Source organism: Xiphophorus couchianus, chromosome 24 (assembly GCF_001444195.1).
Source record: "Xiphophorus couchianus chromosome 24, X_couchianus-1.0, whole genome shotgun sequence".
In the NCBI taxonomy this organism is placed as follows: domain Eukaryota; kingdom Metazoa; phylum Chordata; class Actinopteri; order Cyprinodontiformes; family Poeciliidae; genus Xiphophorus; species Xiphophorus couchianus.
In genome coordinates, this window is record NC_040251.1 from 10,823,832 (window position 1) to 10,836,421 (window position 12,590).

Here is a 12,590-nt window from a genome sequence, read left to right on the forward strand (position 1 = left end):
TTTCATTGGGCAGAGATTTCAAGCAAAGCCCAGGGTCTGCAGCATTCCACCACTCCATTTTGAAATGTGCCATATCAACGCTTCATTTTGTGTAATTTCAAAAGATAGAACTCCAAGATCGCTTGATTAAATGGTTCCCAACCAGATCATATATAAAGCCCATCATGTATTCCAGGTCTAAATACTGCTTATTGATTTGGTATCCATGTTCTAACCAGTGGTTGAAATTTACCAACTTTAAACATTTTACATTGACAGCTGGTGCAGGAAAGCAGTACAGACAGTTTCTTAGACACTCTTCATAAAATATAACGTTGTGCGCTAAATTTGTGAAGAGAACAACTTTTCTTTTTTTATTTTAACGATTTTTTCTGTTCTAGTGGCCTTTGTTTGATGGTGAAGGAAAGCGGATTACTGTGAGTGAATCATGTGCCACACAGTCAATACCACAATAATGAATAAATGATTTTAGTAAACTACTGGGAAAAAATACAAACTAAATTATAATTAAATGTCTTTTATGAATTGACTCGTATATGTGTTTAGGGAAAACAAAAACATCTTGATTGAGGTATCCCTAATTTACTACTCTGATTTTAAGGTAAGAAAGACAAGATAAATATGTATGTCAAATTACTCCTCAAGAATGCTGTTTTTTCTGTCTTCTGTCTCCTAAAGTCCATCAGTTAAGCCTATAAATAACTAATGTTCACTGAGTGTTGCCCTTCATGTCAGACCAAAGGGAAAGTCATTAAATCTGCCTTATTTTTTTTTTTACATTTAAAAAATTTCAGTGGATTTAGAGATGCAGATTTACTGCACATGTTTGCCACTGGCACAAAATTGACACAGGTCCTGCTCAAACTTCAACAGCCGGATAATAACATTAATTAATCTCATGCTACACTTTTTAGATCCTCTAACTGCACTAATGAAGACTCACTCACTCACCCTAAACCTATCTGCAATGGAAGCATAGTCAAGCCTATTGTCTGATTGAACTAGGTAATAATTATTTGACCATTGTGGGAGATTCATTCACCATATATAAAGCATTGTACTTTTAGCCCTAGATAGTCAGGTGACTATGTATACAACATGTAAAACATACATGTGTCATAAATGATTCACAGGGGGTGTCCAGACTTAATGTGTCACAAAATGTATGTCATTTCTTTGCATCTGAACCCAGACTTAAACTGTTTTTATATACACTGCTCAAAAAAATAAAGGGAACACTTAAACAGGTGTTTAACACTTAAAGTGTTCCCTTTATTTTTTTGAGCAGTATATATATATATGATTAAAGACATACAGCATACAGAGGAAAGCAACACAAACACTCCAGCTACAAAGCTTTTCATTTTGAAGGTAATTGTCCTCTATTACTTAAAAGGGAAGTCACACCAGTATTTTGAGAGACTGGCTAAATGAGATGCCAAAATACATTTAGAGGCCATGTGAGTTTGCTGTAGCCTCAAGAAATGGATGTCTGCTGCATTATGCTCCACGCAATCAGGTTGTTTTTTAAATATCTGTGCAACTGAGAGGATACTGGTTTTTAATTGCATGCTTAAAAGGTTTTGCACTCATCCACAGGAGATCTTGGTATGCACAAATAACAAAGAGGAGGTGTGGCAGCCCAGGCGTATTTCAGACGCGAAATTTTTAACCTTCTCTTTCTGCTACTTTTGCACCTCACAACCAAATTAACAGCATAAAAATTATCTTTAACTTACAGGATAGGGGTTTTTTCTGACATACTGAAATAATAAGCGAGCACAGAGGAAGGGAGAGATACAAATGAGGCTGGCTGAGAGAAAAAAAAATGCAAATTCACCTCGATGACACAAGATATTCTAAGTGCTGTCTTGCTCCCTCATAATTATCCACCTTTTTAAGACATGGTTTTTTAACATTTAAAATGGGTTACTGGGGCCACTTTCTTTTGGCAGTTTTACCAACAACTAATCCACTTTTAATTTATTTCCACTATCTCTTGTGTAGTGTGAATGTGGACCACATTGTATGTGCGGTTTCTATGACAGGTTGAATGCAACTCAATCAGTTTCATGTTCAGCTGCCTTGCATATTCAAATTATTTGAAGGGCTGTGAAGAAGATTGTAACTTGTTTCTTCTCTGTAGCTTTGTTGTAGGCTACTGGCCACTTTATTGGGCACATTCAAGTCCTTTCCAAGATAGATAGTGACTTAGCCTCACATGTAGTTTAATGCATTAAGGTGTGTGGATGTGGAGGATAGCTGAAGTAGCTTCTGCAGTTAAAATTATGTTACACAGACAACATCTCTGAATACAACATACAAGCTAATGCAGTCCTGTCAGCTAAAAACAGGAAATGAAGGCTAGAATTTGCCTTCATTTCTTCATGTTAGATACCTTCATCTAACAGTAACAGATTAGAAAAATGTTGCCTGCTCCATTGATTTTGGATTGTAGCTGAAGTACTGAGATGGTAGTGTCAGAATTTGGCATAAACAATATGAAAGCATAAATCCATCCTGCATTGCGTCAACAGTTCAGACTTGCGGTGTTGGTATAAAGATGTGGAGGATGGTTTCTTTACACACTTAGCGTCTATTAATACTAATAGAACATAATTTAAATGCAACAGCCTGCATCACTTTATCTATTGTCTGAAATCATGTGAAACTGGTTTCTTGACAATAACAATAAATTTACTCCATCGTACCCAGATCTCAACCCTAAAAGCAATTTTGGAATGTGGTGGAACAGGAAATTTGCATTGTGGGTGTTCAATATAGATAAAAATTTGTAACCAATTGTTGAATCTTTGTCAAGAAGAATAAGGACAATTCTGAAGGCAAAAGTAGGTCCGACATGACTTTAGCAATGCCAATGTATGATCACTGACCACTTTGTAGCTTCTTTATGGCTACAGCTAGCAGGTTTGGACATCTCCCAAGCTTGAAGAAAATAACTTTTCTGTATTTCATTGGCTTTTTCTAACATTTCTATGACAAATATGGAAACATTTTTAATAAAATAACCCATAAAAGTACCAAAAAGAGTGAGACTCAAAGTTTAAAGGCAGAGGATTGGAGTCAATTTTCATATGATGCACTCCAGATGAAATGAGTGTTTTGATGCAAGCAGATAACTTCCACCCTTAACCGAGTGACACTCGGGATTCAGGCCCGTCCGTGCTGATGAGACTCTCTGAGACACTGTTCCTTTTGTTCAGAGGGCTTGGCAGTCAGCTTAAGAGTCTGTTGAAAGACTTGCAGACCGGCTGTGACTCTAACAACACAGAGTCCTTTTTGTCCTTTAAGGAAGTGATGAAACAGGGGTGTCTAGATGGACGGCAGAGGGGCAGCATGGGAAACACACAGAGCTGTCCTCAGGCTGTCAGTCATAAATGGCAGCTTGCCACAAGATGTCAAACATGAACTCTAACACCACTGACTGCATGTGTGTGGACATGTGGTTACCACAGTTCTTTGTCTTTGCTACTTTAGGGTGGTGAAGACATGATTCTTCCTCACTGATTTCTCGTCAGTGTCGAGCGTCATCGCAAAGAGGAAGCATTAAAGTGCCTAGGAAACTGTTGGTACTTTTTGCTGAGTATGACTACTTAGAAATGTGAAAGACCATATGCTTTCGTTTTCATTTAGATTTTGTCTGTTCACTCAATAACAAAACATTTTACTTCTTTACGTGGTTCCATTATAGTTAAGGAAAGTTGTAGGTGAAACAGAGGAATTCATCATGGATTCCTGTTTAAAAGCAGAACTTTAATGCCTGAACTGTTACAGCTGACTCACCGCAAACTCCCCAGAAATACAATTTGGTGCCCCCTCATCCGCAGCCTCCTGACTCTCCAGCTGGGTCAGGATGCTCCTCAGAATCCAGGCCTGCTGCTCCATGATTGGCTGTTTGCTGCCTGGCATAGGGTTTCCTTCACAGGCATGTCAGATCACAAAGGTCCGTGTCCACGGATCATGGTGTTGTCTTGTGTTAATGGTGGCACTGCAGTGCACTTCTCTATCGCGACTCTTACATCAAGGAACTGCTGTGACGGAACATATGAAGTGTCACAGAGGAAGCAAAAGTCAGCTTACAGGTTCTGTGGTCAGATTAAACAGACTGACGCGCCCCCTGGTTGTCTCTCACTGGGTCCTAAAGTCACTCTGCGTTCAAGTGCTACCATGGAACTGGGAGTGAAACATCAAGAAAACAAACCGAGCCATGCATGTGTGCTTTTAAACACGTCCAAACAGCTCAGCCTCTAAAAGTCAGAGTGCAGTGTAAGCTGTACAGCCTGTTGGACGACATTCAGGATACAGGCGAGGAGTGGAAAAGGGATGTTGGCAGAAAAAAAAGAATGGTCAAAGGAAGGGCATCTGAGTCTAACTTTCTGAAAAGGCTTCATCTACCTGTTCTAGATCATTTTAGATTTCCCTTATTAAAATATGAATACTCAGTTTGTCATTTTACACAAAAAGGTATTTATTAGTAACCAGAAGAACTTTTTGTCACAAAAGGGAAAAAAGCTGTCAAATGTCCTTCAACAAATTTAATTACTACTCACTTGTGAAGATGAATTACACTTAATGTAGGAGGTAACTTTCCAAATAAAATTAAGCTATTTGAAATAAAAACAAATTTTTGCTGTGATCAACAGTTGTCATACATAGGGTTAGCAGCATGGTGACATCTAGTGGCTTTGTGCTAAACTTAAACCGAAATATAATACTGTACTGCAGCACAGTAATCAACAAACAATCAGTGTGATTTATAGTCAAAGTAAACATCACTTTTTCCCTATCGATTATTTTAAAAGATTATTTATTTCTTCGATCAGAATTATGTTAGCATGCCCAGAGAAAAACAAAGAAGAAGAAAGTGTTTTACTATGTTTTATGGTAACAAAAACTAAGCACACCCTCTGATTCATTAACCTGCATAACCAGGTCTAACATCAATAACTTGAAAAACTGTTTCTTGCTAAAGTTATTCACACCCTTAAACTTTTTTACCCTTTGTCACTGTAAAACTATACATTTTGATGAGTGTTATACAGATTTATGTGAAAGACCTACACAAATTAGTTCAAATGAAGCAAAATGAAAAAAAGAGACATGTTTATAAATGCTTTTAAGAGGTGGGTTATGTGGGAAGTCAAGCATTCTAATCTCATAAGTAGTTGTTCTGCGAAGGACATTTGCAAACAAAACAGCACGATGAAGTTCAAGGAGTTTCAAGAAGCAGACAGGTTAGGGATAGGCCGTGGAGAAGTCTAAAGCATAAATCAGGTTTTCAAGCAATCTCCAGAGCTTTAAACATCTCACAAACAGCACTCATCAGGGGTTAAGCTCAGCATTGTAATTCTGGGGAAGCTGATACACAGCTCAGGTGAGAAAAGCTGTTGACAGGAAAACTACTTGGGTTTTCATGAGCTGAACGCCAAAATAATCCGTATTAAGACAATAAAAGACCTGAAATATTGCAGTTAGTGTGCAATGAATCTGAAATATTTGAATGTTCAATTTTTATCATTGCATTATGGAAAATAATGAACTTTATCACAATATGCTAATATTTTGAGAAGGACCTGTATTTATGGCCTTGTAACATTCTGTTCAGAATATTTTGAAGTGTTCTGCAATATCTATCAGAATGCAACATCCTGCAACCATTTCTGAGACTGCAATTCCATCACTGGTTTTCCTAAATTTTCTTAATTAATTATCCGATTTTCCCACAGTGCACCCCTAGTGTAGGATTTAGGAATTGAATTTATTTTAAAGAATTTTGAGTTAGTGTCTGTTTTATCTTTTATTGCTTATTTTACTTATTTAAAAAAAATGTTTTAAGGTAAAGTCACGTCACTTGGATGCATGCTACATACACGTATGCCATTAAGTTAAGTTCCACTTAACTTAATGACAGAAAGTTAAGTGGAAGAAAAATGTGATATATATATGCTGGAAAAAAGGTGGATTTCAGTGCAGAAGAGCTCCTCTGAGAATGTTCACCTATAAACATGAAACACTGACTATTGTAAAGGAAAAGCAGATGCGCTCGAGCAGGTAATGTACTCAAACCACATCTTTGAGGTCCCAACCAGTATGTTGGTGTGCAGAAAAAAAACATACCATGTAGAGTATGCAGCTAAAGCATATGAGAATATGTGGAGAGGCGAAAGTGGCTCTAACAAACAACAGGAAGTTCAAAGTGATGCAGTCCACCTCTTACATTTCCGAGCAATCTGACTGAAGGCAGCTTTTAGTATCAGCATGAAGATATTGTGCCTACTTTTGCTTGTACATAGTGAGTAACCTATGAACTAATATTTATTGTTTTTCATTTTACTTGCTAATTGTCATTAGTTTTAAAGATAAAAACATATAAAAAGATTGTTTTCCCAATATTTGTTTACATCTTTAAAGATGACAGAGTAGATAAAGTAGAAACTAAATGTGTGTTTCTTTGTATAAAGTCGAGTGAAATAGTACCTATTACCAAATAGTAAAAAGTACTAGTTGGTAATAAATGCAAAGTAAATTCTGTGGTCATTTTATTGGCATTGCTTACAGATACAATGAAATTCTCCAGGGGTTACGAAGTACCAGTTGTACAATATTTGAACGTTTTAATAAATAATAACATTAATATTAAAAATAAACATTGTTTTAAAAAAATATTATTTATCAGTTTTAGATGAATGTATAAACGGTAATTAGTGTTTTATTTTGCTGTTGTGCTTTCCTCTGTAAATAAGAATAAATAAAAGTTGAATTGAAGGTAAATATTTTCATGAAAACTGTAGCGAAGGTTCTACGTTTTAAACTTGAGACTGGTGGAATGATACACTCGCCACTGTTGTAACAAAAATATTCTCTTTATGATGGATAACTTCTACAGCACTACTCACATTTTTAGCAGGCACTATGTACTAAAACTTAAAACAATTTAATATTTCCTTGCAATTCCAAAATTTTACACTGAAATGTTTTTAAAAATTAGACTTTTAGTTTCATTATGCATATTAAACTTAATTTATTCATTTAGTTGTTTTTATTCCCCCCCCCCTCAAAAAAAAAAAAAAATATATATATATATATTATATATCTAGAAGCACATGTATTAGCACATGTTAGGGCAGAGTTGCGTCACCACATTTTATAAAGTTGAAGCACACAGAGATAGGAATATTTGATTATTCCTCTTAGTGTAACTCTGCAGGGGGATTTTGGCCTGACAATGTTAATTTATGTTTTAGGTGAAGCTTTTAAGCTTTGATTTGCTTATGGTTTAAGTTAAACTCCTACCTATTATACTGGGCCATGTTCTCAACTTAAATGTTGGATTTCTCTAAATACTTTTCTTTTGTAAAATTATGATACTCCAACAAAAATGTAATTCATTTTAAGATTTTTATGACTCTTAATCAGGGAGGCCAGTAACTGGCTAGCGATGTGTTTCCCTTCTATAAACACTAATATGTCTTTAATTTTACAGCAAGCCTTCAGCTCCAATGCGATAAAAGAGAAATCAGAGCACATATTGGAGGAGAATTCATAATTGTCTGCAGATACGAAAGTAAATTCCTGTTCAGCAACAAGTACTGGTGCAGAGGACCCTCTAGTTATAGCTGTGACATTTTGCGGGATACCGATGGTGTTGCAAAACCCAAAAATAAAAACAGGTTGAGCATATTTGATTTGCCAAGACATGTGAAGCTCATGGTGAAGGTAACAAATCTCCAAATTGAGGATTCTGATGTTTATTGGATTGGGATCGAAAAAATGAATGCTGACATAATGATGTCAGTCAAAGTGACTGTTACCCAAGGTAAGAACCATAAATTAATTAATTTAGAGCTCTAAATTAATGTGTTCTCCTTTTAGAGAGTGCATTGTTTACTGGCTTACAGATGAACTGATTCAGACTGACTACTCTCATTTTTGTGCCAGTTCCAGTGTCTAAACCCAGACTTTGGCCCCTGACTCCTCTGGCGGACGGTGCAACATGCATGGGGAAGTCACTAACCGTCCGTTGTGGTGGTGCAATGGGAACCAATGTTTTTTATGCCTGGTATCAGCATGTTCACCACAAAGGTTTCTTGCTCCTCAGCTCTTCAGATCTAAGCTTACACTGTGGCATGTTAACAGAGGACAGCGAGTATTACTGCTCTGCCAGTAACAGCATCAGCAATGCTCAGAGTGATGCCCTTTCCGTGAAGATCTTCTTGCCTGACAACAGCAGCTGCATCTATGTTGCTAATATTCCTGGTAAGAACCAAAGTGATGTGACTAAAACTGGCCAATAAAACCATTAACATCCCTCATAGAATATAGCAAATAATTAACATAGATTGAATAATAATCCACAGTATGTTATTTGGTGAAATAAGACTGCCCTGGTTAAACATGTCCCTTAAATGTGATGATCACTAACACAAAAATAAATCGGGGCATAACAATAAATATTTCACAAAATAAATGTGTGCTTTTATGAAAATCTGTTTAAATTAGTTTGTTTTCTATTACATCTAAATGTTTTAACTTTTATGGTGCAACAGTTATAATTAGCTTTGTTTTTGTTACTGCATGTCCTTTTAGAGAGAGCATTGCTTACTGGCTTCCAGTGTAGCTAAGATATGCTGATAAGGCTGGTGTTTGTGGTCAAACAAAAGAAAAGAACATGCACCTGACTTAGTGATGACGTTACAGGAAGAAGAACCATGTGTGAGTGTTCTGGTGAAGGTGTGTGCCTGCTGCTTGTCTTCCTATTTTATGGGTGTGATACTTGGTTGTCTATGTCAACATCCTTTCTTTTTGGTAGCCTACCCTGTGTAGGTGAGCACCCTCACCTACAGACCGTCACGATAGTTTTAAGAAGAGATTTTGGTCATCTTTATGTCAACAACAGAAATTATGGTCATCGTGGCTGTATTTTACTGTAAATAAGTCATAAAATATAATAGATTGAAGTCACAGTCGTGGTGTAAAGGAGAAGACTTAATTTCAGTTCAATGGTTTTATGTGTTGAGAAGCAGAAATGCAATGAATTCAGATGAGCAACAGCATATAAAGTATACAATGATTTATTTACTATAATCCAAACCTAACTCAGAATAACAAGCTGTGTCCACTCACAAGGCTCTGTTCAGTCCATAATTTATTCTGCTACTCTCACAAACATACATTCTTCTCCCACAAAACTATGTGGGAGAACTCAGAACTGGCAGTAGACTGAAAGAATAGTAAACAAGGATTGACACCAAGAAGCATGTTTGTGATTTTAAAAAACACAGTGCTGGAAAAGTGACTTTTAACAGATTTTACTTTGATTCTTTGAGATTTGTTTCTTGTCTAGTGGGTCTTTTTTTTTTTTATCCTACTCTAAGTAATCTAATCCTCCGTTATGATTAGAGAAGCTTTCAGCACATTGTATGTTGGTGCCACTCTCTCAATTTCATTGTACAAAAATACTGGGAACATAAAACAATGGCTCGTTCCAACGTGCGTCTAGCAAAATGTCAAGTAACAGGTGAAAAACAGCTTGATTGTTTTTTCACTGATTATACATCTCATGTTATTCTGTCACAACATAGTGACAGATTTAACGAATATGTGAAAAACATACATTGTTTATAAAGGTTGCATACTGCAGCTTTAAGAATTCTACTAAGTGAACATATAGGGAAGAGGACTTAGTTTTGGGAACTGTACAGAACTGAAGTGGGCACTGCTTTTTAAATGCTCCTTTGTTCAGCTGAGACAACACGCCTCTTGTTAAGCCTGTCTGCTTAGTGGCTGTTCTGGGCAGTTTTGCAGGATTTCATTAAGATATTGAATTAATCATTTTAATTCTCATATGGCCATTGCAGGCTACCATGATTTTCTTCACAAACAGCTTCCATGTGATAACTGTTTGTACGCTTGTCCGTAACCTTTAGACCTATTCCCACCAGCTGAAAAAACAAATGATAATATTATGCAACTCTCTAGTGCAATTCCAATCCAATGTTGGATCCTCAGACAACATGTCCGTACACTGGGCCAAGAGGCTTTATCAAACTTTTTTCAGTTGCATCTGTGCTCTGTGACAGAGCACCTGATTCAAAGGAAATCACATTAGTATAAACGACTTTGTGAGATGCCTGTGCTTAATTCATAAATTTAAATTGGGTGCATTAAATAAATAAAAGATCTAAAACATGCAGGGAAGAGAACCTTTACAACCAGAATCAGGACACCTTTGGGAGGGGTGTTGATCAATAAAAAACCCACAAACCTCAAGTAACTGCAGAGCATGTGTGTTAAGTGTGCCAAAGATCAACAACATTTATGTGAGAGACTTTTATGGTCACACAGCAGGGGGTTAGTTCAAACTGAAAGGTTTGAACCACAAGATATTAATTCTGTGGTGCCTTCAGTGTTTAATGCTCTGGTTTAACATGAAATGTGTTTTACGTAAAATGTGAGATTTTACAAATATGAGCTTTTGAACATCTATGAGGTTTGATATATTATTATCATGCTGTTAAAATCAGCAGATTTCCACAGTGTTTTGTAAATATCTTTGCTTTTATTTGTTAGGACAGCCTGTTTATGACTGCGCAGACAGAATGAGGACGACTGTGGCTGAAACTTCACCAACAACAATCTGCTTAGAAACTACAAAAATAACCACTGACACATCAAAGCAATCTTTACAAGTCAATCAAACTGCTATAGATGTGTTTTTCAGCAGGTTAGAGTGCATCTTTTTACTATCTCCCTGATGAAAATAATATATAATGGACTTAAATGATTAAAAGTAAATTCATCTGAAAAAGTTGTCACTTCTTTCTTACAGCACATGGACTGGAGTACCAGTGTGGTATGAGCTGCTGCGATAGGGTTCTATGACAGTCTTAATCATATGTCTGTGTATATTCATCAGCTGTACAAAAACAAGTCACAAGAAACATGGCAGAAGGAGGAAAAAGTTTAATATGGGGTGAAATCCATTTTGTTTTTGTTTTTTGTCAATTTCATTCATTTTAACATTCATTGTACAGATGTAATCTTTAAAGAAACGGTATTTGCCTCAATTTGCATTTCAAGCTTAAATGTCCTAAAGCCTACCTAGAGTAGAATTACTGGATGACATGTTATGGCATGCAAATGAATACTTAAGATAAGACTATGCTCTATAAGCGACTGCACAAATGTCCAAAATTTGCTTTTACATTAATTATTATACAAATGTTGAGTTGAATTTTAACATTTATATGAATAAACACTTGTTTTGTTGTTTGAACTGTTTGCTGTCAACTTCTCAGTTGTGTGCCTTTTTTTTGGGTCTACTATATGAAATTTAAATACATTTCTTTAAGGTTTGTGGTCATTACAAAGGATTTAAAAGCTTTTTTACACTTTTCAAATATGTGTAATACAGCAAAGTACAAAAAAAACCATAAATGTTGTGCATATTTTAGGGCCATAATTGGAAGCAGAATTGTTTCTCCCATGATTCCAAACTGTTGCAATCTTTGAATCCTTATTTTATTTTTTACAACAATACTACTGCTATATTACAGTACAAACAATTTGTGGTGGGTTTTTTTATACTTACTTTGTTTTAAATGTGTTATAGTGACATGTATAGTTAAGCAACCCGAATTGTGGTCAGATGAGACCAAGTCTTAACTTTAAGCAACATACAAAATGCTTCATGGAGGAACACTAATGCTTTGTATCACCATGAATACATCATCTCCATCTTTTTAAAAATTAATAAATTGGTATTTTATTCTTATTTTACTCTTATTTTTTTTGTTTGTTTTTCACAAATAACTTTGTAAAAGCTAAAAAACAAGCACATCTTTTTGTTTGGTTTTTTGAAAGATAAAGAGAGAAACTCCTCTTTGTTTTCACTTTATTTTATGTAGATGTTATACAATACTTGAGCTTGAAGCTTAAACTTTTCCTGCAAACATATGTGTTTAGTTTCACAGAGTTATTTTAAAATATTAGCTGGTAGACAAGCATGACAGAAGAATAATTTACTCATGAAAGGAATGTAGCTGAGTACAAATGAACTCTGATTTATTCTCAATACAAAAAGAGTGTTGTGATGGATAGAGCCCAAATTCAGTTTTATTCTGAAACATTTTACCTACTGTAATAAAGAGATTTAGTTTAATATTGTGTTTTAAGCCAGATTCAGATAAATCATCTGCAACATCACCCAAACCAAGCAGCACTTGTACTGAACTTCGATATTACTGTAGATGTTGAGGATCTGTCTGATCCTCTGTCAGACTGATAAAATGTTTCATTTTATTTATCACTATATTACACTTGAATCCATTGTAGGTCCTGAATTATGAAACATTTGAATACAAATGGTTTGACCTGAGTAATAAAATACATTTCTCATGTACTGTAGTTCAATAATATGTAGTTCATTAGTGAATATAGTTGCCATATTCTGATGGCTATTTCCAGCAAGACAAAGCATCATGTCACAGAGTTCAAATTATCTCGGACTGTTTTCTTTGGATAATAATGAATTCATTACACATTTCGGTCTCCAGAGTCAGAAATTGAGC

The 12,590-nt window shown here is 35.7% G+C and overlaps 2 protein-coding genes across 3 annotated transcripts in view; one reads left to right on the plus strand and one right to left on the minus strand.

The window, feature by feature from the left end:
• ptpn22 (protein tyrosine phosphatase non-receptor type 22) overlaps positions 1-4,210 on the minus strand; it is a 21,665-nt gene extending 17,455 nt beyond the window's left edge. The window contains exon 1 of the mRNA XM_028011473.1: positions 3,805-4,210. Within this exon, the coding sequence (XP_027867274.1) occupies positions 3,805-3,930 (126 nt within the window). The 5' untranslated portion in view covers positions 3,931-4,210. The remainder of the gene's footprint in view (positions 1-3,804) is intronic.
• Positions 4,211-6,210: 2,000 nt separating this feature from the next.
• On the plus strand, positions 6,211-11,299 carry LOC114140459 (uncharacterized). 2 transcript variants are annotated; one of them, XM_028010327.1, is made up of 6 exons: positions 6,211-6,313; positions 7,505-7,837; positions 7,960-8,277; positions 10,591-10,744; positions 10,850-10,934; positions 10,981-11,299. In XM_028010327.1, the coding sequence occupies exons 1-5, from the start codon at positions 6,280-6,282 to the stop codon at positions 10,890-10,892; spliced, it is 882 nt and encodes a 293-aa protein (XP_027866128.1). In that variant the 5' UTR covers positions 6,211-6,279; the 3' UTR covers positions 10,893-10,934; positions 10,981-11,299. The 2 variants fall into 2 exon arrangements, with proteins under 2 accessions (XP_027866128.1, XP_027866127.1); XM_028010326.1 differs by having other exon boundaries at positions 10,850-11,299.
• Positions 11,300-12,590: the final 1,291 nt, after the last annotated feature.